At 48.1% G+C, this 27,203-nt stretch overlaps 1 protein-coding gene across 2 annotated transcripts in view; it reads right to left on the bottom strand.

The window, feature by feature from the left end:
- Positions 1–27,203, bottom strand: part of MIB1 (MIB E3 ubiquitin protein ligase 1) — a 216,298-nt gene that overhangs the window by 125,958 nt on the left and 63,137 nt on the right. For both annotated transcript variants that reach the window (XM_063923579.1, XM_063923577.1), the window contains exon 6: positions 16,292–16,496. In XM_063923579.1, the coding sequence (XP_063779649.1) occupies positions 16,292–16,496 (205 nt within the window). The remainder of the gene's footprint in view (positions 1–16,291; positions 16,497–27,203) is intronic.

Genomic DNA, 27,203 nt, shown 5'->3' with positions numbered 1-27,203 from the left:
CCACCTCGGCTTATACTCGAGTCAGCGTTAGGAGGGACACGGAGAGCACAGCGCGCGGTTCTCCTGTGTCCCTCCTGCATCTCCGGCGGCAGCGGCGTGTGTGTGTTAAAGGAAGTGCACAAACCGGCACTTCTTTTAACACACGCCGCTGCCGCCAGAGACGCAGGAGGGACACAGGAGAGCCGCGCGCTGCGCTCTCCGTGTCCCTCCTTCAGAAGACAGCGCGGGAGCGACGGAGGGTAAGTATCTGGCACTGTGGGGCATATCTGGCACATCTGGCACTGTGGGGCATATCTGGCACACCTGGCACTGTGGGGCACACCTGGCACTGTGGGGCACACCTGGCACATCTGGCACTATGAGGTCTGTGTACGGCATACTTGCCTACCTGACCCTCTCCATGAGGGAGAAAATGCTCTGTTCCTGGACTTTCCTGGTAATGTATGATTGCCATCACCTGTGGTGAAACACCTTTCTTATCAATTAACTAGCTCACCACAGGTGATGGCAATCATACATTACCAGGAAAGTCCAGGAACAGAGCATTTTCTCCCTCATGGAGAGGGTCAGGTAGGCAAGTATGGTGTACGGGTAGAGCTGCATATCCCACCCTGGGCTTATACTCAAGTCAATAAGTTTTCCCAGGTATTTGTGGTAAAATTAGGTGCCTCGGCTTATATTCGGGTCGACTTATACTCGAGTATATACGGTAATATGAATAACAAGCAGTAAAAAATTGGTTTTATTGAAAGATGTAAAATATATCATATTTTAATAACTTTGGATTGGTAATGTTAGAAAGCATTAAAACATGGTTGATCAAGATTTCTAATACACAGCAATTTTTCAGTTTTAATATGAGAAGGATTCAATTTTGTTAACTCAATCATTAATGTAAAAAAATAAAATAATGAAACTCACTACTACTAATATTATTTTGAGTTGGGTAATAGTATAAAGTAGTTGCTAGAGTAGAACTGTAAAAAACACTGGGGGAGATTCAATTCACATCTGTGCTTATCACCGTATATTAAAGCTGCCAAAAAGCGCTAACTTTCCTGCACAGCTCTACAGGTTGCAAGGGCAAATGAGCGATGTAACTGGCTGCCCCATCGTAGTCACTGAACAGAGCTGAATCTACCCCATTACGGACAAGGTATTTTATAGCACAAGGTGGCAGCAGTGCAGGCTATGAAAGGTTTCGTGGCTGTATTAAAACAATCTTATAGATTGTAAGCTTGCGAGCAGGGCCTTCCTACCGCTAGGACTGTTATTACCCAGTTTTGTTTAATAATTGTTTCCAATAGTATAGCGCAGCGGAATTTGCTGCGCTATATAAGAAACGGTTAATAACAATAATAATCCTGAACACACAAATTACGTTACATACAAATTCTACTCATAACACACACTACTATAAACCTAAAGCTGCCCATACACCAGAAAGATATTTCAACAAGGCAACTACCGTGGTGCTTGAAAGTTTGTGAACCCTTCAGAATTTTCTATATTTCAGCTGAAATTTGGCCTCAAACTACCTCAGATTTCCACACTAAGTCCTAAAAGTAAATAAAGAGAACCAAATCAAGCACGTGAGACTTAAAAAAACAAAAACAAAAATAATAGACTTCTTTTTGTTATTGAGAAAACTGATCCAATATCACATATCTGTAAGTGGCAAAAGTATGTTAACCTTTGCTTTCAGTATCTGGTATGACCCCCTTGTGCAGCAATAACTGTATGTAAATGTTTTCAGTAATTGTTGACTAATCCTGCACATCGCCTTTGAGGAATTTTATCCCATTCCTCTGTACAAAACAGCTTGAACTTTTATGTTGGTGGGCTCACTCCCATGAACTGCTCACTTCAGGTCCTTCCACAACATTTAGATTCGATTGAGGTGTACTTGGCCATTCCAAAACTTTTAATTTATTCTTTATTAACCATTCTTTGGTCGAATGACTTGTGTGCTTTGGGTCATTGGGTCTAATTCAGAATTGATCGCAGCAGCAAATTTGTTAGCAGTTGGGCAAAACCATGTGCACTGCGGGGGGGGGGGGGGGGGGCAGATATAACGTGCAGAGAGTGTTAGATTCGGGATTGGTGTGTTCAAACTGAAATCTAAATTGCAGTATAAAAATAAAGCAGCCAGTATATAACCTGTACGGAAACAAAATAACCCACCCAAATCTAACTCTCTCTGCAAATGTTGGATCTGCTCCCCCCTGCAGTGCACACGGTTTTGCCCAACTGCTGACAAATATGCTGCTGCGATCAACTCTGAATTACCCCCATTGTCTTGCTGCATGAACCATGTTCTCTTGAGATAGACAGAGGTCCTGACAATTTCCTTTAGAATATTCTGGTATAATTCAGAATTTATTGTCCCGTCAATGATGCCAAGTCGTCCTGGGCCAGATGCAACAAAACAAGCCCAAACCCACAGATTGTATGCGGTTTTTATGCTGGAATGCAGTGTTCTCCTTTCTCCAAACACAACGCTTACCTTTGTTAACTCTTTTTCTTCGAGGTCCATAGGATCTACAGGGAGAGAAATTGGGGTGTAGGTGGTGGCTTAGGACCAGGCATCAAACAATTAAACCTTTTAGCGCTCCCAGGATGCTCTGGTCCTTTCCCCCCCCCCCCCCTTATTTTCTTCATCAGGGTCCATAGTCTCCACAGGGAGACAAATTGGGGATGTCCCAAAGCAGTTGTTCAAGGAAGGGGACACTCCTGAGTCGCAAGTAGAACCAGTCAACCAAATGAAGCATCCTGAGAAGCAAAAGTATCAAAGGCATAGAACCTAAGGTGTGGACAGAAGACCACGTGGCCAACTTGCACAGTTTGTCAGCAGATGCGCCATGGCAGGCTGCCCACAAAAGACCCAAAGAACATGTAGAATGGGCAAAGAATAGGAAGGTCAGCCTGCGTATAAGCCTGTGAGATAGTCATGCGAAGCCATCTGGCCAGGGTCTGCTTGTTAGCTGGCCAGCCCCTCTAATGGAAGCCATAGAAGACAAAGAGGGAATCAGTTTTCCTGATGTAGCTGGTACGATCCAAAGAGCATGAACCACATCCAAGGAGATCGGAAACGCAATTTCCATGTTAAGGTGGAAACTGAACACCACCTTGGGGGGTAGTCAGGTCGGAATCGAAGGACAGCTCTGTCCCAATGAAAGATTAGGAAGGGGGAGCAACAGGAGAGCGTACCTAAATCAGACACCCTTTGAACAGAGGCAATAGCCAGAAGAAAAATAATTTTTGCCGTCAGCCATTTGAGGTCCACTGAGTCTAGAGGTTCAAACGGGGGCTCCTAAAGTGCCTGGAGAACCACTGACAAATTCTACAGAGCAAACTGGAGGGACAAAGGGAGGTTGAATACAAAACGCATTTTTTAGAAAGGTACGAACATCAGGCAGTGGCACAATTCTTCACTGGAAACAGACTAACGGAGCAGAAACGTGCACTTTCAGAGATGCCATGCGGAGACAGATATCCAATCCAGCTTGGAGAAAGGCAAGTACACAGGTAACTCAAAAAACCAGAGGGTCATAGTGCCTACCAGAACACCATTGGAAGTAGGTATGCCACCATGGTAATAGAGACGGGATAAGGCTGGCTTCCGAGCCCTGAGCATGGTTTGAATCGTGAAGCAGGAGAAACCTCTGGACCTTAGGAGGAAGAGCCACGCTGTCAAAGACAGGCAAGCTGGGTCCGGGGTGCAGACAGGGGCCTTGGGACAGCAGCTCTGGTTGTAGAGGAAGTGGAAAGGGAGAGCGTCTATGGGGAGACTCTGCAAATCAGTGGACCAATGGTGCCTGGGCCAGGCCAGCGCTATGAACAGGACGATGTCCTCTTCGTGCTTAAATTTGCAAAGAACTCTGGGAAGAAGGGAGACCTTATGGAAAACCATCAGGGCGTCCAATAAGGCTGCATCTGGGTCTCTTGTTCTAGACCCATACACTGGAACCTTGTGGTTGTATCGTGAGGCCATGAGGTCCACGTCCATTAGGCCCCATTTGTCCACTAGGAGTTGGAAGACTTCTGGGTGTAGAGTATAAGGACCCTCTGACGGCGCAGCTGGGCCGCCATAACAGCTATGATTTTGATAAAGACCCGAGGACCAGTAAAAGGAACAGAAGGCAATGCTCAAAATTGGAAATGTTGCTGAAAGACAGCAAACCAGAGAAACTGTTGGAGAGGGCGCTATAGGCACATGTAGTTAAGCAACCTGAATGACCAGACACACCATAAAGTCCCCAGGCTCCATTGCTAGGACAATAAAATGGAGGGTTTTCATACTAAACCTGGGCACTCAGATAAACTTGTTCAGTGACTTGAGCTTGAGTATAGACCAGTTGGGTTTCTGAACCAAGAAAAGAGTAGGGTAAAAACCCGACCCTCGCTGTGTCAAAGGGACCAGGATTACTAACAGTGAGTGCAGCAGAGACTGAATGGAGGGCCAGAGCCATGCTCAAGTCTGATAGAGGACCTATGTAAAATAACTTCTGTGGGGGAAGTGTCTCAGGAATGAGAGAACGTACCCGTGAGAGACCACTTCCTCGTGAACCCAGGTGTCTGTGGTGGTCTGACGCCATGCCTGTGCGAACTGAATAAGTCGGCTTCCCATCCTGAGATCGCCCAGGAGGAGGCCCAAAAAAGTTTGGGACATTCGGTTCCTGCCAGCAACAAATCAAAACTAAATGAATACCCTGGGCAGGGGGCATGGTAGGGGTGGGGGAGGACCAAAGCATCCTGGGAGATCTAAAAGCTTTAACTGTTCGGTGCCCGGTCCTTAGCCACCACCTATACCCCAAATTTCTCTCCCTGTGGAGACAATGGACCCTTAGTAGAAAGCTCAATTTTGGACTCATCAGTCCACAGAACATTGTTCCAATAGCTTGTCCTGCTTGCTTGTCCTGGTGATATTAAGCAAACTGCAGACAGCAGAAATGTTCTTTTTGGAGAGCAGTGACTTCCTCCTTGCATCCCTGCCATGCACACCATTGTTGTTCAGTGTCCTCCGGATGGTGGATTCATGAACATTAACATTAGCTAATGTGAGAAAGGCCTTCGGTTGCTTAGAGGTTACCTTGGGTTCCTTTGTGACCTTGTGAGCTATTAGATGCCTTGCTCTTGGCGTGATCTTGGTCGACCACTCCTGGGGAGGGTAATAATGGTCTGGAATTTCCTCCATTTGTACACAATCTGTCTGACTGTTGATTGGTGTAGTCCAAACGCTTTAGAAATTGTTTTGTAACCTTATCCAACCTGATGAGCATCAACAACTCTTCTTCTGAGATCCTCAGAAATCTCCTTTCTTCGTGGCATGATATGCTTCCAAAAACATCAGACTTTGATAGATCCCTGTTATTTTAAAAAGACAGGTTGTCCACTCACACCTGATTGTCATCCCATAGATTGAAAATACCCGACTAATTTCACCTTTAAAATATCTGCTAAGACTAAAGGTTCACATACTTTTACCACTCACAGATCTGCGATATTGGATCATTTTCCTCAATTAAAAAATGAGCATGTCTAATTTGTTTGCCTATTTTTTTTATTTTTTATTTGGTTCTCTATCTACTTTTAGGCCAAATTTCAACAGAAATATAGGATAGTCTCAAAGGTTCACAAACTTTCAAACACCACTGTATATACTAGACTGCAGTCAGAATGGTCAACTCATCTATAAGACAAGCAATGGTCTTGCTATGGAGGTACAGGAATCACTGCAACATTATTATTTATATGTACTTTATGAATTGCTTCATTTCACATGACAGTTACGACATCTACAATAGTCATACAGTAGTAGACAGATTCAATCCACATTGCCATTTAATCCTGTAGCCAAATGTTAATCCCCTTACCCAATCATCCAGCAATCTATGAATCTAATGTATTTTAACATGCTAAATACCAGCAACATATATGTGTCACTGCTATACTAAGCAAAATATGCTGCTGATAAGGTTCTTTGTTAAATGGAGCTATTTATTTTTAAACATGCAGAAGTAGGCAGACACTGTCCGCCTACTTCTGTGACATCAAAAGTTGGAGATAAGTTGGCTGGTTTGAGGAAAAAGTTGGCTGGTTGGATGGTCTAATGAAAAAGCTGGCTAGGTGTGTGGGGCGGTGTTTTAGTTGGACAGACAAGTTGGACAGCTGAATGAAAACTGGTCTGATGTATGGCCCACATAAGTTTCCTAAGCTTAATGTGGCTGAATATTTCTGAGAAAATTGTGATTGTGTACAGATATAGGGGTATATGCAATTGCGGTCGAATTCCCGAAATTGTTGAATTTCGGGACTTTTTCGCCAAAAAAAAAAAAAATCGACAATGCAATTCAGTACTTTCCGTCAAAAAAACGGACTATCAAAATTCGACTTTTTGAAATTCGACTTTTGTCAAGTTCGACTTTTCTGCAATGATACAAGTGCTGCAATTCTTATTTATCAATTTAAAGGGAAATCAGACTTTTAGATAAAGGGATAAATATTTAATCAGGACCCTTTAGAACAATCAGATCAATCAGGTTATCCTATACACTAAATAGAAAGGAGTCTAGACCAATAGGAGCAGCATATGAAGACCACATGACCGGAAAAGACATCCCATTCACCCTTTAAAAATCAGAACAATTCACTAATTGATTACACCATTCTCCCAGAGGAAGGCCTGACAGAGGCAGAAACGCGTTGGAGGCACCACTGATTTTATTATCCACATTTCATTTATCATTGCCGCACGGAGCAGAGGGGACGAGACGATCCATGAAAGAACTGGTCACGTGACCCGGACATTCAGAGAGCGCGCTCGTAACTAAGCAACCGCAGGACGAGGAACGGAGGAAGAAGTCGGTGTCGGAACTCGGGTCATCATCGGGAAAAGACAACAGGTGAGTGTCCGTATGAAGCGGGGTTAGCCTGGTGAGCAGCTCCGTAGAGCGCCCCCCGGACTCCCTTGCCTCAGACAGGCTGCTCAATCGAACCGACTGGCGCACGGAGAACGTCCGAAGCAGGACGCACCACGGACAGCCAGGGTGAGAGGAGGAAGCCAGTCCGGAGGAAACCACTGTGTCTGTGTACCATATGAATGAACATTGAGTGCTCCACACCGTGAAGACTCAAGTACCTTTTACAGTATTACTGCAGAAGCAATTGAGTACTCAAAAGACTGTACAAAGTAGAATCTGGTGAAACTTGCATGCGGGACGCCGCATTAAGAAAGGGTGACATTGAGAAATGATATGGACAATACTGGACTAAATTGCCTAAATAAACGGAGCTTAGCACTAAAAAATACAGTTGCCACAGAATTATTTCATCCACAATCTGGTATATACTATACTTTATAAATTACACTGGTCAACTATAAAAGTTATTGTCTCATATATCACCTTCCTGTGTAGGTTATATTGTACCTAAAACCATACAGACAATTAGTGATAACAAATTGAGGGGTAAGCACATTACAATCACCAGGATTGAGCGCAGCACAAATTTGTATTTTTTGTTTCCATTTGGAGGTTGGTCACCTTTAAGTGCGGCAGCTTATCCGAACAAAAAGGGACTCAGTGCGCAGTTAAGCAAACAAATTTTGAAGGGCTGCAATTCGACCAAAGTATATTCAATTGAAGTTTGGAAATTCGACAACAGTGCTTTTAGACAGTAAATTCGTCATTTTCAATCCGCCACACTTTGGTGGGTGAAACTAATAAAAAAAATTTAAAACATGTTTTTTTTGTGGTTTTTATTTCTTGGTAATAGCATATCTATTTATAATAGAAGGGATTAGGTACTTGGTTTGTCTTTTTTGGAGGCACAAGTATTATTTATATATTTTTAAAAAATAAGAATTTACTTACCGATAATTCTATTTCTCATAGTCCGTAGTGGATGCTGGGACTTCCGTAAGGACCATGGGGAATAGCGGCTCCGCAGGAGACTGGGCACAAAAAGTAAGAGCTTAAGACTAGCTGGTGTGCACTGGCTCCTCCCCCTATGACCCTCCTCCAAGCCTCAGTTAGGATACTGTGCCCGGACGAGCGTACATAATAAGGAAGGATTTTGAATCCCGGGAAAGACTCATACCAGCCACACCAATCACACTGTACAACCTGTGATCTGAACCCAGTTAACAGTATGATAAACGTAGGAGCCTCTGAAAAGATGGCTCACAACAATAAACAACCCGATTTTTTTGTAACAATAACTATATACAAGTATTGCAGACAATCCGCACTTGGGATGGGCGCCCAGCATCCACTACGGACTATGAGAAATAGAATTATCGGTAAGTAAATTCTTATTTTCTCTGACGTCCTAGTGGATGCTGGGACTTCCGTAAGGACCATGGGGATTATACCAAAGCTCCCAAACGGGCGGGAGAGTGCGGATGACTCTGCAGCACCGAATGAGAGAACTCCAGGTCCTCCTCAGCCAGGGTATCGAATTTGTAAAATTTTGCAAACGTGTTTGCCCCTGACCAAGTAGCTGCTCGGCAAAGTTGTAAAGCCGAGACCCCTCGGGCAGCCGCCCAAGATGAGCCCACTTTTCTTGTGGAATGGGCATTCACAGATTTTGGCTGTGGCAGTCCTGCCACAGAATGTGCAAGCTGAATTGTACTACAAATCCAACGAGCAATCGTCTGCTTAGAAGCAGGAGCACCCAGCTTGTTGGGTGCATACAGGATAAACAGCGAGTCAGATTTTCTGACTCCAGCCGTCATGGAAACATATATTTTCAGGGCCCTGACTACGTCCAACAACTTGGAGTCCTCCAAGTCCCTAGTAGCCGCAGGCACCACAATAGGTTGGTTCATGTGAAACGCTGAAACCACCTTAGGGAGAAATTGAGGACGAGTCCTCAATTCTGCCCTGTCTGAATGAAATATTAGGTAAGGGCTTTTATATGACAAAGCCGCCATTTCTGAGACACGCCTGGCTGACGCCAGAGCTAACAGCATGACCACCTTCCATGTGAGATATTTTAATTCCACAGTGGTGAGTGGTTCAAACCAATGTGATTTTAGGAACCCTAAAACTACATTGAGATCCCAAGGTGCCACTGGTGGCACAAAAGGAGGTTGTATATGCAGTACCCCCTTGACAAACGTCTGAACTTCAGGCAATGAAGCCAGTTCTTTTTGGAAGAAGATCGACAGGGCCGAAATTTGAACCTTAATGGATCCTAATTTTAGGCCCATAGACAGTCCTGCTTGCAGGAAATGCAGGAAACGACCCAGTTGAAATTCCTCTGTGGGGGCCTTCTTAGCCTCACACCAGGAAACATATTTTCGCCAAATGCGGTGATAATGTTTCGCAGTTACATCCTTCCTGGCTTTGATCAGGGTAGGGATGACTTCATCTGGAATGCCTTTTTCCATCAGGATCCGGCGTTCAACCGCCATGCCGTCAAACGCAGCCGCGGTAAGTCTTGGAACAGACAAGGTCCCTGCTGGAGCAGGTCCTTTCTTAGAGGTAGAGGCCACGGGTCCTCCGTGAGCATCTCTTGCAGTTCCGGGTACCAAGTTCTTCTTGGCCAATCCGGAGCCACGAGTATAGTCTTCACTCCTCTCCTTCTTATGATTCTCAGTACTTTTGGAATGAGAGGCAGAGGAGGGAACACATACACCGACTGGTACACCCACGGTGTTACCAGAGCGTCCACCGCTATTGCCTGAGGGTCCCTTGACCTGGCGCAATATCTGTCCAGTTTTTTGTTGAGACGGGACGCCATCATGTCCACCTTTGGTTTTTCCCAACGGTTTACAATCACTTGAAAGACTTCTGGGTGAAGTCCCCACTCCCCCGGGTGGAGGTCGTGTCTGCTGAGGAAGTCTGCTTCCCAGTTGTCCACTCCCGGAATGAACACTGCTGACAGTGTCACCACATGATTTTCCGCCCAGCGAAGAATCCTTGCAGCTTCTGCCATTGCCCTCCTGCTTCTTGTGCCGCCCTGTCTGTTGACGTGGGCGACTGCCGTGATGTTGTCCGATTGGATCAATACCGACTGACCCTGAAGCAGAGGCCTTGCTTGACTTAGGGCATTGTAAATGGCCCTTAGTTCCAGGATATTTATGTGAAGAGACGTTTCCATGCTTGACCACAAGCCCTGGAAATTTCTTCCCTGTGTGACTGCTCCCCAGCCTCTCAGGCTGGCATCGGTGGTCACCAGCATCCAATCCTGAATGCCGAATCTGCGGCCCTCTAGAAGATGAGCACTCTGTAACCACCACAGGAGAGACACCCTTGTCCTTGGAGATAGGGTTATCCGCTGATGCATCTGAAGATGCGATCCGGACCATTTGTCCAGCAGATCCCACTGAAAAGTTCTTGCATGGAATCTTCCGAATGGAATCGCTTCGTAAGAAGCCACCATTTTTCCCAGGACTCTCGTGCATTGATGCACTGACACTTGGCCTGGTTTTAGGAGTTTCCTGACTAGCTCGGATAACTCCCTGGCCTTCTCCTCCGGGAGAAACACCTTTTTCTGGACTGTGTCCAGAATCATCCCCAGGAACAGTAGACGTGTTGTTGGAATCAGCTGTGATTTTGGGATATTTAGGATCCACCCGTGCTGACGTAGCACTACCTGAGATAGTGCTACTCCGACCTCTAACTGTTCCCTGGACCTTGCCCTTATCAGGAGATCGTCCAAGTAAGGGATAATTAAGACGCCTTTTCTTCGAAGAAGAATCATCATTTCGGCCATTACCTTGGTAGAGACCCGTGGTGCCGTGGACAATCCAAACGGCAGCGTCTGAAACTGATAATGACAGTTTTGTACCACAAACCTGAGGTACCCTTGGTGAGAAGGGTAGATTGGGACATGGAGATAAGCATCTTTGATGTCCAGAGACACCATATAGTCCCCTTCTTCCAGGTTCGCTATCACTGCTCTGAGTGACTCCATCTTGAATTTGAACCTTTTTATGTAAGTGTTCAAGGATTTTAGATTTAAAATTGGTCTCACCGAGCCGTCCGGCTTCGGTACCACAAACAGCGTGGAATAATACCCCTTTCCCTGTTGTAGGAGGGGTACCTTGATTATCACCTGCTGGGAATACAGCTTGTGAATAGCTTCCACTACCGCCTCCCTGTCGGAGGGAGACGTTGGTAGAGCAGACTTCAGGAACCGGCGAGGGGGAGACGTCTCGAATTCCAATTTGTACCCCTGTGATACTACCAGCAGGATCCAGGGGTCCACTTGCGAGTGAGCCCACTGCGCGCTGAAATTCTTGAGACGGCCCCCCACCGTGCCTGAGTCCGCTTGTAAGGCCCCAGCGTCATGCTGAAGACTTGGCAGAAGCGGGGGAGGGCTTCTGCTCCTGTGAAGAGGCTGCCTGGTGCAGTCTTTTTCCCCTTCCTCTGCCCCGGGGCAGAAATGAGTGGCCTTTTGCCCGCTTGCCCTTATGGGAACGAAAGGACTGAGTTTGAAAAGACGGTGTCTTTTTCTGCTGAGAGGTGACCTGGGGTAAAAAGGTGGATTTTCCAGCCGTTGCTGTGGCCACCAGGTCCGATAGACCGACCCCAAATAACTCCTCCCCTTTATACGGCAATACTTCCATATGTCGTTTGGAATCCGCATCACCTGACCACTGTCGCGTCCATAACGCTCTTCTGGCAGAAATGGACATCGCACTCACTCTAGATGCCAGGGTGCAAATATCCCTCTGTGCATCTCGCATATATAGTAATGCATCCTTTAAATGCTCTATAGTTAATAATATACTGTCCCTATCCAGGGTATCAATATTTTCAGTCAGGGAATCCGACCAAGCCACTCCAGCACTGCACATCCAGGCTGAGGCGATTGCTGGTCGCAGTATAACACCAGTATGTGTGTATATACCTTTTAGGATATTTTCCAGCCTTCTATCAGCTGGTTCCTTAAAGGCGGCCGTATCGGGAGACGGTAACGCCACTTGTTTTGATAAGCGTGTGAGCGCCTTATCTACCCTAGGGGGTGTTTCCCAACGCGCCCTAACCTCTGGCGGGAAAGGGTATAGTGCCAATAATTTATTAGAAATCAGCAGTTTTTTATCGGGGGGAAACCACGCTTTATCACACACCTCATTTAATTCATCTGATTCAGGAAAAACTACTGGTAGTTTTTTCACACCCCACATAATACCCTTTTTTGTGGTACTTGTAGTGTCAGAAATATTCAATGCCTCCTTCATTGCCGTGATCATGTAACGTGTGGCCCTACTGGACATTACGTTTGTCTCCTCACCGTCGACACTGGATTCAGTATCCGTGTCTGGGTCTGTGTCGACCATCTGAGGTAACGGGCGTTTTAGCGCCCCCGACGGTGTCTGAGACGCCTGAATAGGCACTAATTGATTTGCCGGCTGTCTCATGTCGTCAACAGTTTTTTGCAAAGTGCTGACACTGTCACGTAATTCTTTAAATACGACCATCCAGTCAGGTGTCGACTCCCTAGGGGGTGACATCACTAACACAGGCAATTGCTCTGCTTCCACATCATTTTCCTCCTCATACATGTCGACACAATCGTACCGACACCCAGCACACACACAGGGAATGCTCTGAAAGAGGACAGGACCCCACGAGCCCTTTGGGGAAACAGAGGGAGATTTTGCCAGCACACACCAGAGCGCAATATATATATACAGGGATAACCATATGTGAGTGTTATTCCCTTTATAGCTGCTGTTTTATATTAGTTGCCAAAATGTGCCCCCCCGTCTCTTGTTTTACCCTGATTCTGTAGCAGGACTGCAGGGGAAAGTCTGGGAGCCTTCCTTCCAGCGGAACTGTGAGGGAAAATGGCGCTTGTGTGCTGAGGAGATAGGCTCCGCCCCCTTCACGGCGGCCTTTTCTCCCGCTTTTTTTAGGAAAACTGGCAGGGGTGAAATGCATCCATATAGCCCAGGAGCTATATGTGATGTATTTCTTTAGCCATATAAGGTTTAAACATGTTTTATTGCGTCTCAGGGCGCTCCCCCCTAGCGCCCTGCACCCTCAGTGACCGGAGTGTGAAGTGTGCTGAGAGCAATGGCGCACAGCTGCAGTGCTGTGCACTACCTTATCTGAAGACAGGAACGTCTTCTGCCGCCGATTTCTCCGGACCTCTTCGCTCTTCTGGCTCTGTAAGGGGGCCGGCGGCGCGGCTCCGGGACCCATCCAGGCTGAACCTGTGATCGTCCCTCTGGAGCTAATGTCCAGTAGCCAAGAAGCCCAATCCACTCTGCACGCAGGTGAGTTCGCTTCTTCTCCCCTTAGTCCCACGATGCAGTGAGCCTGTTGCCAGCAGGACTCACTGAAAATAAAAAACCTATTTAAACTTTTACTTCTAAGCAGCTCAGGAGAGCCACCTAGCATGCACCCTTCTCGTTCGGGCACAAAAATCTAACTGAGGCTTGGAGGAGGGTCATAGGGGGAGGAGCCAGTGCACACCAGCTAGTCTAAAGCTTTTACTTTTTGTGCCCAGTCTCCTGCGGAGCCGCTATTCCCCATGGTCCTTACGGAAGTCCCAGCATCCACTAGGACGTCAGAGAAATAATATATATTTTTTATTTATTTATTTTTTTAGATGGAATGGTAAAATCCCAGAAAAAAATGGCGTGGGGTCCCCCCTCCAAAGCATAACCAGCCTCGGGCTCTTCGAGCCGGTCCTGGTTCTAAAAATCCGGGGGGGAAATGGACAGGGGATCCCCCGTATTTTTAAAACCAGCACCGGGCTCTGCGCCTGGTGCTGGTGCAAAAAATACGGGGGACAAAAAGAGTAGGGGTCCCCCGTATTTTTTACACCAGCATTGGGCTCCACTAGCTGGGTAGATAATGCCACAGCCGGGGGTCACTTTTATACAGCGCCCTGCGGCCATGGCATTAAATACGCAACTAGTCACCCCTGGCCGGGGTACCCTGGGGGAGTGGGGACCCCTTTAATCAAGGGGTCCCCCCCCCAGCCACCCAAGGGCCAGGGGTGAAGCCCGAGGCTGTCCCCCCATCCAAGGGCTGCGGATGGGAGGCTGATAGCCTTGAGGAAAATGACATGAATATTGTTTTTCCCAGTAGTACTACAAGTCCCAGCAAGCCTCCCCTGCAAGCTGGTACTTGGAGAACCACAAGTACCAGCATGCGGGAGAAAAATGGGCCCGCTGGTACCTGTAGTACTACTGGAAAAAAAATACCCAAATAAAAACAGGACACACACCTTGATAGTAAAACTTTATTGCACACCTGCCGACACACACATACTTACCTATGTTGACACGAAGCAGTCGGTCCTCTTCGCCAAGTAGAATCCACGGGTACCTGAAAATAAAAGATAATTATACTCACCTGATCCAGGGTCCAGAGATAAATCCTCGTACTTGTCAAAACAAAACGAACACCCGACCAGCGGACTGAAAGGGGTCCCATGTTGACACATGAGACCCCTTTCCACGAATGCAGACACCCCCGTGACAGCTGTCACTGAAGTGTCTCTTCAGCCAATCAGCGAGTGCAACGTCCTTGCACTCTGCTGATTGGCTCTGTGCGCGTCTGAACTGCCAGACAGCGCATCGCAAAGCCTCTCCATTATATTCAATGGTGGGAACTTTGCGGTTAGTGGTGAGGTCACCCGCGGTCAGCGGCTGACCGCGGGTAACCCCGCCGCTGACGGCAAAGTTCCCACCATTGAAAGTAATGGAGGGAGCTGTGCGATGCGCTGTCTGAGCTCAGACGCACACAGCCAATCAGGTGAGCGCTACGACGTGGCACTTCCTGATTGGCTGAAGGGACCTCAGTGACAGCAGTCACGTGGGGTCCCGGCATTCGGGGAAAGGGGTCTCATGTGTCAACATGGGACCCCTTTCAGTCCGGTGGTCGGGTGTTCGTGTTTTTTTTTTGCCAAGTACGAGGTTTTTATCTCTGGACGTGGATTTATCTCTGGACACTGGCAGGTGAGTATAATTTTTTTCACAGGTACCCTCGGATCGTCGGAGACTGTGGCAGTCGGCGTGTCAACATAGGTAAGTATGTGTGTGTCGGCAGTGTGTAATAAAGTTGTACTTGTCACGGGGTGTGTCTCCTGTTTTTATTTAAGTATTTTTTTTCCAGTAGTACTACAGGTACCAGCGGGCCCGTTTTTCTCCCGCATGCTGGTACTTGTGGTTCTCCAAGTACCAGCTTGCGGGGGAGGCTTGCTGGGACCTGTAGTACTACTGGGAAAAACAATATTCATGTCATTTTCCTCAAGGCTATCAGCCTCCCATCCGCAGCCCTTGGATGGGGGGGACAGCCTCGGGCTTCACCCCTGGCCCTTGGGTGGCTGGGGGGGGGGGGGGGACCCCTTGATTGAAGGGGTCCCCACTCCCCCAGGGTACCCCGGCCAGGGGTGACTAGTTGGATATTTAATGCCACGGCCGCAGGGCACTGTATAAAAATGACCCCCGGCTGTGGCATTATCTGTCCAGCTAGTGGAGCCCGATGCTGGTGTAAAAAATACGGGGGACCCCTACTCTTTTTGTCCCCCGTATTTTTTGCACCAGCACCAGGCGCAGAGCCCGGTGCTGGTTTTAAAAATACGGGGGATCCCCTGTCCAATTTTTCCCTGGATTTTTAGAACCAGGACCAGCTCGAAGAGCCAGAGGCTGGTTATGCTTTGGAGGGGGGACCCCACGCCATTTTTTGGGGGGTTTTTCCCGTTTTTTTTAAATCGCGGCAAAATCCGTCAAATCGGCCGTTTTTCGCCCGCGGGACTGTCGAATCCGTTTTCCATTGAATATGGTGAATTTCGGCAACCACTTGCCGATATTGGACGGTCGAATTGTGTCAAATTTAAAAACGGCGATAATTTGCAGCGATTCGCCGCTAATTGCATATACCCCATAGTCCTACACGCAGTCCTATCAGATAACAGCCAGTTACCAAATTGCAAGACACTGTAGTCAGCCTTCCCTTAGCCTGAAGTGGCTGATAACCGAGAATAGGCTGCACTCACAGTTACACAGCAAATGTTACACAGCAAATGTAAATATAATGTAACATATCTGAAGTTCTGTCAAGGTATGGGAATTTTTATAACTAGATATGTGAATCTAATTAGTAGCCTATTTGTGTAAGCCAACTGGTGTTTAGAAAAGTTCTCAATTAAAACAGTAGTGATAGAATGATAGAAATAAGAAGTATAAAACAGATAACTACAGAAACAGGAAAGATGCAATTTAGTTATATGTACAGTAGCAGGAACACATTAGTTATATATGTATAGTAGCATTAAATACATTTGATTGGATCAAACCAAACCTGAGAGTCGCTTCACTAACCTATTTCCACTGGGGTACTGCACTACAATATCATGATCTTCATCAATGCCGCAGACCGTGCCTGTAGTTGTGAGTGTTTCGAACATTCCATCAGTCCAACCTCCATGACCGTGCTGCAATGACTGGACAATTTCCAACTCCAGATCAATATTAACAAGGTCTCCAATAAGCAGACCCCCTGGGTTACGATTACCATTTTGCTCCCCTGAAGAATACAGCAAAGAGGTTACAAGAGATATTACAACCTATAAATATACCGTATATACTCGAGTATAAGCAGACTTTTTCAGCACTTTTTTTTGTGCTGAAAAAGCCACCTCGGCTTATACTCGAGTCAGTGGCAGTGCAGTGTGACAGGCAGAGCAGTGTGAAGGAGGGACACGGAGCGCACAGCGCGCGCCTCTCCTGTGTCCCTCCTGCATCTCCGGCGGCAGCAGCGGGTCTATTAAAGGAAGTACCCGTTCGTGACCTCTGATCACGAACCGGCACTTCCTTTAATAGACCCGCCGCAGCCGCCGGAGAGACATAGGAGAGGCGCGCGCTGTGCCCTCCGTGTCCCTCCTCCTTCAGAAGACAGTACGGGATCGACGGAGGGGTAAGTAACAGGCACTGGGGGAGGGGGCATATGTGGCAGCATGAGGGGCATATGTGGCAGCATGAGGGGCATATGTGGCAGCATGAGGGGCATATGTGGCACATCTGGCACTGTGGGGCATATCTGGCAGCATGAGGGGCATATCTGTCAGCATGAGGGGCATATCTGTCAGCATGAGGGGCATATCTGTCAGCATGAGGGGCATATCTGTCAGCATGAGAGCACATCTGGCACTGTGGGGCATATGTGACAGCATGAGGGGCATATCTGGCAGCATGAGGGCATATCTGGCACATCTGGCACTGTGGGGCATATTTGGCAGCATGAGGGCATATCTGGCACATCTGGCACTGTGGGGCATATGTGGCAGCATGAGGGGCATATCTGGCAGCATGAGGGGCATATCTGGCAGCATGAGGCATTGTGGGGCATATTTGGCAGCATGAGGGCATATCTGGCAGTATGAGGGCATATCTGGCAGTATGAGGGCATACCTGGCACTGAGGGCTGTGTACGGCTAGAGCTGCATTTCCCACCCTAGGCTTATACTCGAGTCAATAAGTTTTCCCAGGTTTTTGTGGTAGAATTAGGTGCCTCGGCTTATATTCGGGTCGACTTATACTCGAGTATATACGGTATATGTCAAAGTTTGTTATAGAAAAAGAGAAATGTATTCACAGCAGTCTAAGGGGCATATTCAATTCAAGTCGGATACTTTGACCAGCATTGTCGGAAAGGATCCGACAAAACACTATTCAATTAATTTGGCCGATCTTGACAAGGTCATTCCGTCATTTTTTAAAGTCAGAGTGATTGTCGGCAACGGGGCACTGCGTGTGTGTGTGTGTGTGTGTGTGTGTGTGTGTGTGTGTGTGTGTGTGTGTGTGTGTGTGTGTGTGTGTGTGTGTGTGCGCGCGCCATGGAGAAAGCGCTGCTGTGAGAGGAGTGATAGTCCCCAGCTTCCCGGGCAGCAGCCAGGGAGCAACAGGTGGGGAGAGCAGCAGGGACATACCTGTGACCCAGCACACAGCTGCCCTAGTATACATGGAGAAGTGGCGGCAGCACAGGCTGCAGCAGGACATACAGTAGCCCCACACACCCCCAGCACTGGCCGCTGCTCTGGTGCTAGTCACGGGGACCGCGTGGCGATGGCAGCGCTACTGCTGTGTGTCTGGCATCGCCAGCCCCGGGATGAGGGAGTGAGTGGGGGCTGATGATGTCGCCGAGACCGTGCGGCAGCAGCAGCACTACTGCTGTGTGACCGGCATCGCCCGCCTCGGGGTGAGGGAGTGAGTGGGGGCTGATGATGCCGCTGTGGGAAGCTCCCAGCACGGCATAGTGGATGGAGAAGGCGGCAATGTCAATCCGACTTTTGTCGGAAACGGGGCTAAAACCTGTCGGGTTTGGCCCCACTTCCGACAATACACGTGGCTTGGCGGCTGAAGCCGCCGATCCTCGTGTATTCCGACAGCTTTCCAACAAGTCGGGAATTCACGACTTGTCGGAAAAAACAGTGCCCTAAATCTGTCAGAAGCTGCCGTCTTTCCGACAAGACGGCAGCTTCCGACACTTATTGAATATACCCCTAAAACTTAAACTTAAGGGGCTATTTATAATGTCAGATTAAATTTTTTATTTCTCTAGCATCCATAAGGGACACTGGGGATCACTTAGTACGATGGGATATAGATGGGGTCCAAAGGGGCCGGTGCACTTTAAATTTCTTCAACTGGGTGTGCTGGCTCCTCCCCTTTATGCCCCCTCCTACAGCCAGTTTAGAAAAATGTGCCCTCAGGAGAAGATGCACACTCTGGAGCTCCAGAGGATTTTTTCTTCAGTTTGATTTTAACTTTATTCTTTTCGGTATGCTGTTTGGGCAATAGCATAACTGCACCGTGGGAGTTAGGAGGGGGAGCCTCACAGGCCTCTTAAGGCTTCAGAGCCGCTTCCCCGCTGCAGGATCACAGTCCTGAGAGGTTGTTGTACAGCGGGGCACTGCACCTTAGCGGTCGCAATCGCAGCACGCCGCACACCCCTAACAGTAGCCTGAAGGTGGGAGGAGTGGCGAGTACAAACCGGGTACCCCGCTATGGGGGTCCCCATCAGTGCGGCACAATCGCAGGGGTGGCATACAGACGCTCCCCGGAGGGTCCGCTATAGCCACCCTGTGTACACTGGCCAGCGGTGGTGAAAACAGGTATTCATACCTCGTTTTACACCACATAGGAGACATTGCCAGTATAAAAATCACTGTAGCTCCGGCGCCATTGGGGGGGCGGAGCTACCTCAGAGCGGGACGAGCAACATTTTGGCGCCTTCCTCTGCTTACAGCTGTAGCAGCAGGGATGCACAGCAGGGGAGAGCCACTTAAATAATGCTGTAGAGTCCAAAAAAGCACAAGACTCCGGTATTAGACCGTGTTACAGGCAGCCTGCAGTCTTACAGAGTATGCTAGGCTTGGTTGTGCTGGTCTCTCTCTCTCTCTGGGTCTCCTCCTCACATACAATTTGGGCAGGCTTGTTGTCTATATCTATACTTGTCTGTATATAGTATGTGTGTGAGAGTTATATTATAAACATGTTAAAACACCAATTATGCACTGTATGTCATATCAGATTCTCTCCCTCAGTAGCTGGTTCTCTCTCATGTGAACAATGCAGTCAGTACTCTCAGGTTAGTGAGGATAGTGGGGGGGGGAGGTCCAGGAACCAACCTGGCTAGGTGCTATAAAAAACCATGATGGCAGACATGTCGTCTCAGCTCACTGCAAACAGTCAAAAGACACAGCAACTGCAGCAGGCTGTAGCAGACCTGGCAGCAAGGGCAGATGACAGACAGACCCCCCCCCCCTCCCTAGGTCAGGCCGCAGAAGCGTGGGCTCCCCGATTTATTCTCAGAATCTGATGGAGGACAGGAGGAGGGGGAGGAGTTGTGGACATCTGGGAAGTGGACTTCCTGAGTCGTCACGATCTCCACCAACAAGTGTTTCAACAGATCATTGACCTGTGGGGCTGCCCACAGACAGACATGATGGCTTCTCAACTCAAGAAGCTTCGCTGGTATTACTCAAGTACCAGGGACCCTCAGGCGAGGGCAATAAATGAGCCGACGTCCCCCTGGCATTACCGGCTGGTCTACTCGTTTCCTCAGATTCCTTTGCTCCCAAGGGTGCTAAAGCGAATCAGGAATCAGGGTGTCCAGGCAATTCTGATTGCCCCGAATTGGCCTCGGAGGGCGTGGTACGCGGATCTTCTGGACAGGTTCGTCGCAGACCCTTGGCATCTGCCAATGAAAAAAGATCTTCTGCAACAAGGGCCGTTCGTCTACCCGGACTTACGGTGACTTTGTTTGATAGCTTGGAGGTTGAGCGGAACATCCTAGCTCACAAGGGCCTTTCCAAGAAGGTTATTGCAACCATGAGTCAGGCCAGGAAGCCTGTGAGGTCAAAGAACTACCATAACATCTGGAGGAGATGTGTCTCTTGGTACGAAGAGCGCATGTATCCGTCTGCGGATTTCCACCTGGAACGCGTCATGCGTTTCCTCCAGGCTGGAGTGGATATGGGCCTGCGTCTGGGCTCCTTTAAGGTTCAGATTTCAGCCCTCTCTATTTTCTCCAGAAAAAGTTGGCAGTGTTGCCAGAAGTTCAGACCTTCTTGCAAGGTTTACTTCACATACAGCCTCCCTTTGTGCCACCAGCGGCACCCTGGGATTTGGATGTGGTATTGAAGTTTCTACAGTCCTCCTGGTTTGAACCGTTGATGATGGTGGGAGACAAGTACCTTACGTGGAAGACGGTAATGTCGCTGGCCCTGGATTCTGCTTGGCGTGTTTTAGCATTGGGGGCTTTATGTAAAAGTCCATACTTGGTCGATTACGGAGACAGAGTAGAGCTCAGGACTAGGCAGTTCCTTCCGAAAATTGTCTCTGCATTCCATTTGAACCAACCTATTGTGGTCCAGTCTAGTTCTGGCGCTTCTGATCCTCCGGAGGCATTGGATGCTGTGCGAGCTTGAAGATCTATGTCAAGAGGACGGCTCAGATCAGAAAGACGGATTCCTTGTTTGTGCTATATGATGCACAGAAAAAGGGGTGCCCTGCTTCTAAGCAGTCAATTGCTCGTTGGATTAGGCTGACTATCCAACAGGCCTATGTGTTGGCAGCCTTACCTGTTCCTCAGTCACTGAAGGCCCACTCTACAAGATCGGTGGGGTCTTCCTGGGCGGCTGCCTGTGGAGTCTCGGCCTTGCAATTATACCGAGCCGCTACCGGGTCGGAGAAGAATACCTTTGTAAAGTTCTACAAGTTTAATACCCCGGCCAAAGAGGATACCAAGTTTGGACAGGCAGTGCTGCAGACGTCTACGCACATTCCCGCCCGTTCTGTAGATTTGGGACGTCCCCATCGTATTAAGTGATCCCCAGTATCCCTTATGGATGCTACAGAAAATAGGATTTTAGTACCTACCGGTAAATCCTTTTCTCATAGTCCATAAGGGATACTGGGCGCCCGCCTCAGTGCGTGGCCTTGTCTGCAGGTTTTTCTACTAAAAAAGTTTACCTGTTCAGCTGTTGCAGTTTTGTTACCAGCCGTTGCTGGTCGGTTTATGTTGTGGTGTGGTGGTGTGTGAGAATCTCACCACTCGTTATTGTTATGTTCCTTCTCTCAAGTATGTCCATTCTCCTTCGGGCACAATTTTACCTAGACTGGTTGTAGGAGGGTGCATAGAGGGGAGGAGTCAGCACACCCAGTGAAAGAAATTTAAAGTGCACCGGCTCCTATGGACCCCATCTATATCCCATCGTACTAAGTGAACCCCATTATCCCTTATGGACTACGAGAAAATGATTTACCGGTACTAAAATCCTATTATCTCTAAATTTGGTCACATTGGTTACACCTATTTATACAACCTGAAACCAATGAAGAGTAAAAGTGATGAGAACAGTTATAGGACTGTCACAAAGTAAATAGGATTTTAATTACCTACCGGTAAATCCTTTTTTCGTAGTCCGTAGGGGATACTGGGGTCCACATTAGTACCGTGGGGTATAGAAGGGTCCACTAGGAGACATGGGCATTTTAAGAAATCAATAGTGTGGGCTGGCTCATCCCTCTATGCCCCTCCTACCAGACTCGGTCTAGAAACTGTGCCCGAGGAGACGGACATACTTCGAGAGAAGAACTTAACTGAACAGTGGTGAGATTCGAACCAGCACACACAAACAAGAGGAAAGCCATGCTAACCAAACAGGAACAGCTGAACCAACAACATTACTTAACTAAGCAACAGGGCAGGAAACACAAAGCACTGGGCTGGCGCCCAGTATACTCTACAGACTATGAGAAAAGCATTTACCGGTCGGTAATTAAAATCCTATTTTCTCTTACGTCCTAGAGCAGGCATTCCCAACCACGGTCCTCAAGGCACACCAACAGTGCAGGTTTTAGTGATATCCAGGCTGCAGCACAGGTAACTTAATTAGCAGCTGAGCTATTTTGATTTAACCATCTGTGCTGCAGCCTGGATATCAATAAAACCTGTACTGTTGGTGTGCCTTGAGGACCGTGGTTGGGAATGCCTGTCCTAGAGGATACTGGGGTCCACATAAGTACCATGGGGATGTACCAAAGCTCCCAAACCGGCTAGGAGAGTGCTGAGGTTCCTGCAGAACTGATTGACCAAACTGAAGGTCCTCAGAGGCCAAAGTATCGAACTTGCAGAACTTAGCAAACGTGTTCGACCCTGACCAAGTAGCTGCCCAGGAAGAACCCACTGACCTAGTAGAGTGGGCCTGTACTTTTGGAACCGGCAATCCTGCCGATTAATAAGCTTGCTGGATAGCAAGCCTGATCCAGCAAGCAAAAGACTGCTTTGAAGCAGGACACCCAATCTTTTTGGGATCATAGAGGACAAACAACAAGTCTGATTTTCTGTGACGAGCTGTTCTCTTCACGTAGATCCTCAAAACCCTCACAACATCCAGGGACTTTAAAAAGGTAGCAGAAGTGTCCGTAAGCACCTTAGGAAGAAATTGCTGACGAGTTCTGAGTTCAGCTCTATCCTCATGAAAAACCAAATAGGGGCTTTTGTAAGACCACGCCTCCAATTCAGACACACACCTTGCGGAAACCAAGACCAACAGTGTAACAGTCTTCCACGTAAGAAACTTAACGTCAACCTCCTGTAAAGGTTCAGCCAGTCCGATTGCAGAAACCACAACACCACGTTAAGATCCCAAGGTGCCGTGGGAGGCACAAAGGGTGGTTGGATGTGCAGAACCCCCTTCAAGAACCTCTGAACCTCAGGGAGGGAAGCCAATTGTTTCTGGAAGAAAATGAACAAGGCAGAAATCTGGACTTTCAAGGAGCCCAACGTAGGTCCACATCCACACCTGACTGTAGAAAAAGGAGAAAACGTCCCAGTTGAAATTCCACTACGAGACATATTTTTTCCAAATACGGTGGTAATGATTAGATGCTACCCCTTTCCTAGCTTGGATCAAAGTTGGAATAACCTTGTTCGAAATGCCTTTCAGGGCTAAAAGCGGACGTTCAACTTCCATGCCATCAAACGTAGCCGCAGTAAGTCTTGATAAATGAATGGCCCCTGTTGCAAAAGATCCTCTCGAAGAGGTAGAGGCCACGTGTCCTCTAGGAGCAATTTCAGTAGATCCGCGCACCAGGCCTTTCTTGGCCAATCTGGAGCAAATGAGAATCGCTTGAACCTTTTCCGTTTTTATTCTTTTGAGAATCCTTGGGATCAGTAGAAGAGGTGAGAACACGTAAACCATCTGGTAAACCCATGGAGTCACCAGAGCGTCCACCGCCACTGCTTGTGGGTCCCTCGACCTGGAACAATAGCAGTTAAGCTTCCTGTTGAGACGAGATGCCATCATGTCCATCTGTGGAATTTACCATCAACGTGTTAGGGACTCACCCGGGTGGAGGTCGTGTCTGCTGAGGAACTCCGCTTCCCAGTTGTCTACTCCCGGAATAAAGATTGCCACCGCGTGTCTTTCTGCCCAGAGGAGAATTCTTGTGACCTCTGACATTGCTGCTCTGCTCTTTGTTCCGCCCTGTCGTTTTATGTACGTTACTGCCGTCACATTGTCCGACTGAATTTGAATGGCGTGATTTTGAAGAAGATGCAATGCAAGTAGCAGGGCGTTGTATATGGCCCTTACTTCCAGAATGTTGATCGGAAGAATGGTTTCCTGACTTGACCATTTTCCTTGGAACTGTTTCCCCTGGGTTACTGCTCTCCAACCTCTGAGGCTTGTGTCTGTGGTTAGCAGAACCCGATTTTGAATCCCAGACCTTCAACCCTCGGTCAGGTGAGAAGTCTGAAGCCACCACAGAAGAGAAATCCTGGCTTTTGGTGACAGACATATCCTCTGGTGCATGTGAAGATGCGATCCGGACCATTTGTCCAGCAGATCCCGCTGGAAGGGCCTCGCATGAAACCTTCCGTACTGAAGAGCCTCGTAAGAGGCGTCCATCTTCCGCAGAAGGCGAATTCATAGATGCATCAATATCCAGGCTGGTTTTAGGACATCCCGCACCATCGACTGGATTATCAATGCCTTTTCCAATGGAAGGAATACCTTCTGTTCCTCCGTATCATCCCCAGAAACGGAAGCCTCCGTGTTGGTTCCAGGTGGGATGTTGGTAGGTTCAGAATCCATCCGCGATCTTGAAGTAGTTGGGTTGAGCGGGCAATGCTGTCCAACAACCTCTCCCAGGAAGGAGCTTTTATCAGCAGGTTGTCCAGGTATGGTATGATTTTCACTCCCTGTTTGCGGAGGAGAAACATCATCTCTGCCATCACCTTAGTGAAAACCCTCGGTGCCGTGGAGAGGCCAAATGGCAGGGCCTGAAACTGGTAGTGACAGTCCTGCAGGGCAAACCTTAGATATGTCTGATGAGGCGGCCAAATCGGAATGTGAAGGCATGCATCCTTGATGTTGAGAGACACCAGGAATTCCCCCTCCTTCAGACCTGAGATCACCGCTCTCAGAGACTCAATCTTGAATTTGAACACCCGTAAGTACGGGTTAATTGACTTGAGGTTTAAAATGGGCCTTACCGAACTGTCCGGTTTCGGCACTACAAACAGGTTGGAATAATAACCCTTGTTTTGTAGGTGTAATGGAACTGGAACAATGACCCGAGTCTGTACCAGTTTTTGAATCGCTGCCTGCAAAGTCAAACCTGCTTCTGGTGAAGCTGGTAAGCTGGATTTGAAGAATCTGGGAGGTGGGAGTTCCCGAAATTCTAGTCTGTATCCCTGTGCGATAAGCTCTTTGACCCAGGGATCCTGACATGATTTCGCCCATATGTGACTGAAATAACGTAGCCAGGCTCCCACCTGCCTGTCTTCCAGGCTGTGCGGTCCACCGTCATGCTGAAGGCTTTGAGGAAGCAGATCCGGAGGTCTGTTCCTGGGAACCTGCAGACACAGGTTTTCTGGGTTTACTTTTTACCGCCTCGGAAGGTTGTAGAAGAACCCTTGGATTTTCCTTTAAATTTTGCAGTCTGAAAGGACTGCAGAGTTGGAGCAGAGCAGGTTTTCTTATCTGGGGTTGGTGCGGAAGGAAGGTATGTAGACTTACCCGCCGTAGCTTTGGATACCCACGTATCCAGATCCTCCCCAAAGAGAGCCTCACACGTGAATGGTAGGCTTTCCATGCCTTTCCTGGAATTCGCATCCGCAGTCCACTGGCGTAGCCACAAGCCTTTGCGTGCCGACACTGCCATGGCAGTGGTGCGTGCGTTGAGCAAACCAATTTCCTTTAAAGCCTCCACCAGAAAGTTAGCAGAATCCTGAATATGGTGTAGGAGTAAAATAATTTCCCCCCGGTAAGGAATCTAAGCCGTCAATTAGGTTACCTGACCACTTAGCAATGGCCCTAGTGATCCATGCACAAGCAATAGTGGGCCTCTGGGTCACCCTAGCCGCAGTGTATAAAGATTTGAGAGTGGTCTCAATCTTGCGGTCAGCTGCGTCCTTTAAGAACGCGGGTTTGAGAACCGGTAAGACTATTTTACGCGAGAACCGGGACACTGATGCGTCCACAATCGGCGGGTTTTCCCATTTCTTCCAATCCTCCGCAGGAAAGGGAAAGAAAAAAGCAAAATCAGCCTTTTAGGGATCGGAAACTTTTTGTCAGGGTTCACCCACATCTCTTCAAACAGGGCATTTAATTCCTTTGAAGCGGGGAAAGTAGCTGAGGATTTCTTTTTAGTGTTAAAATAAGATTTTACTCACCGGTAAATCTATTTCTCGTAGTCCGTAGTGGATGCTGGGAACTCCGTAAGGACCATGGGGAATAGCGGCTCCGCAGGAGACTGGGCACAATCAAAGAAAGCTTTAGGTCACCTGGTGTGCACTGGCTCCTCCCACTATGACCCTCCTCCAAGCCTCAGTTAGGACACTCTGCCCGGACGAGCTGACATAATAAGGAAGGATTTTGAATCCCGGGTAAGACTCTTACCAGCCACACCAATCACACTGTACAACTCGTGATACAATACCCAGTTTAACAGTATGAAAACAACTGAGCCTCTCAACAGATGGCTCAACAATAACCCATTAATTAACAGTAACTATGTACAAGTATTGCAGATAATCCGCACTTGGGACGGGCGCCCAGCATCCACTACGGACTACGAGAAATAGATTTACCGGTGAGTAAAATCTTATTTTCTCTGACGTCCTAGTGGATGCTGGGAACTCCGTAAGGACCATGGGGATTATACCAAAGCCCCCAAACGGGCGGGAGAGTGCGGATGACTCTGCAGCACCGAATGAGAGAACTCCAGGTCCTCCTCAGCCAGGGTATCAAATTTGTAGAATTTTGCAAACGTGTTTGCCCCTGACCAAGTAGCAGCTCGGCAAAGTTGTAAAGCCGAGACCCCTCGGGCAGCCGCCCAAGATGAGCCCACCTTCCTTGTGGAATGGGCTTTTACTGATTTAGTCCAGCCGCAGAATGCGCCTGCTGAATTGTGCTACAAATCCAGCGAGCAATAGTCTGCTTAGAAGCAGGAGCACCCAGCTTGTTGGGTGCATACAGGATAAATAGCGAGTCAGTTTTCCTGATTCCAGCCGTCCTGGAAACATAAATTTTCAAGGCCCTGACTACGTCCAGTAACTTGGAGTCCTCCAAGTCCCTAGTAGCCGCAGGCACCACGATAGGTTGGTTCAAGTGAAAAGCTGATACCACCTTAGGAAGAAACTGGGGACGAGTCCTCAATTCTGCCCTATCCATATGGAAAATCAGATAAGGGCTTTTACATGTCAAAGCCGCCAATTCTG

The sequence above is a fragment of the Pseudophryne corroboree genome, chromosome 5, assembly GCF_028390025.1.
Source record: "Pseudophryne corroboree isolate aPseCor3 chromosome 5, aPseCor3.hap2, whole genome shotgun sequence".
NCBI lineage: Eukaryota > Metazoa > Chordata > Amphibia > Anura > Myobatrachidae > Pseudophryne > Pseudophryne corroboree.
This window is presented reverse-complemented; position numbering and strand designations above follow the sequence as displayed.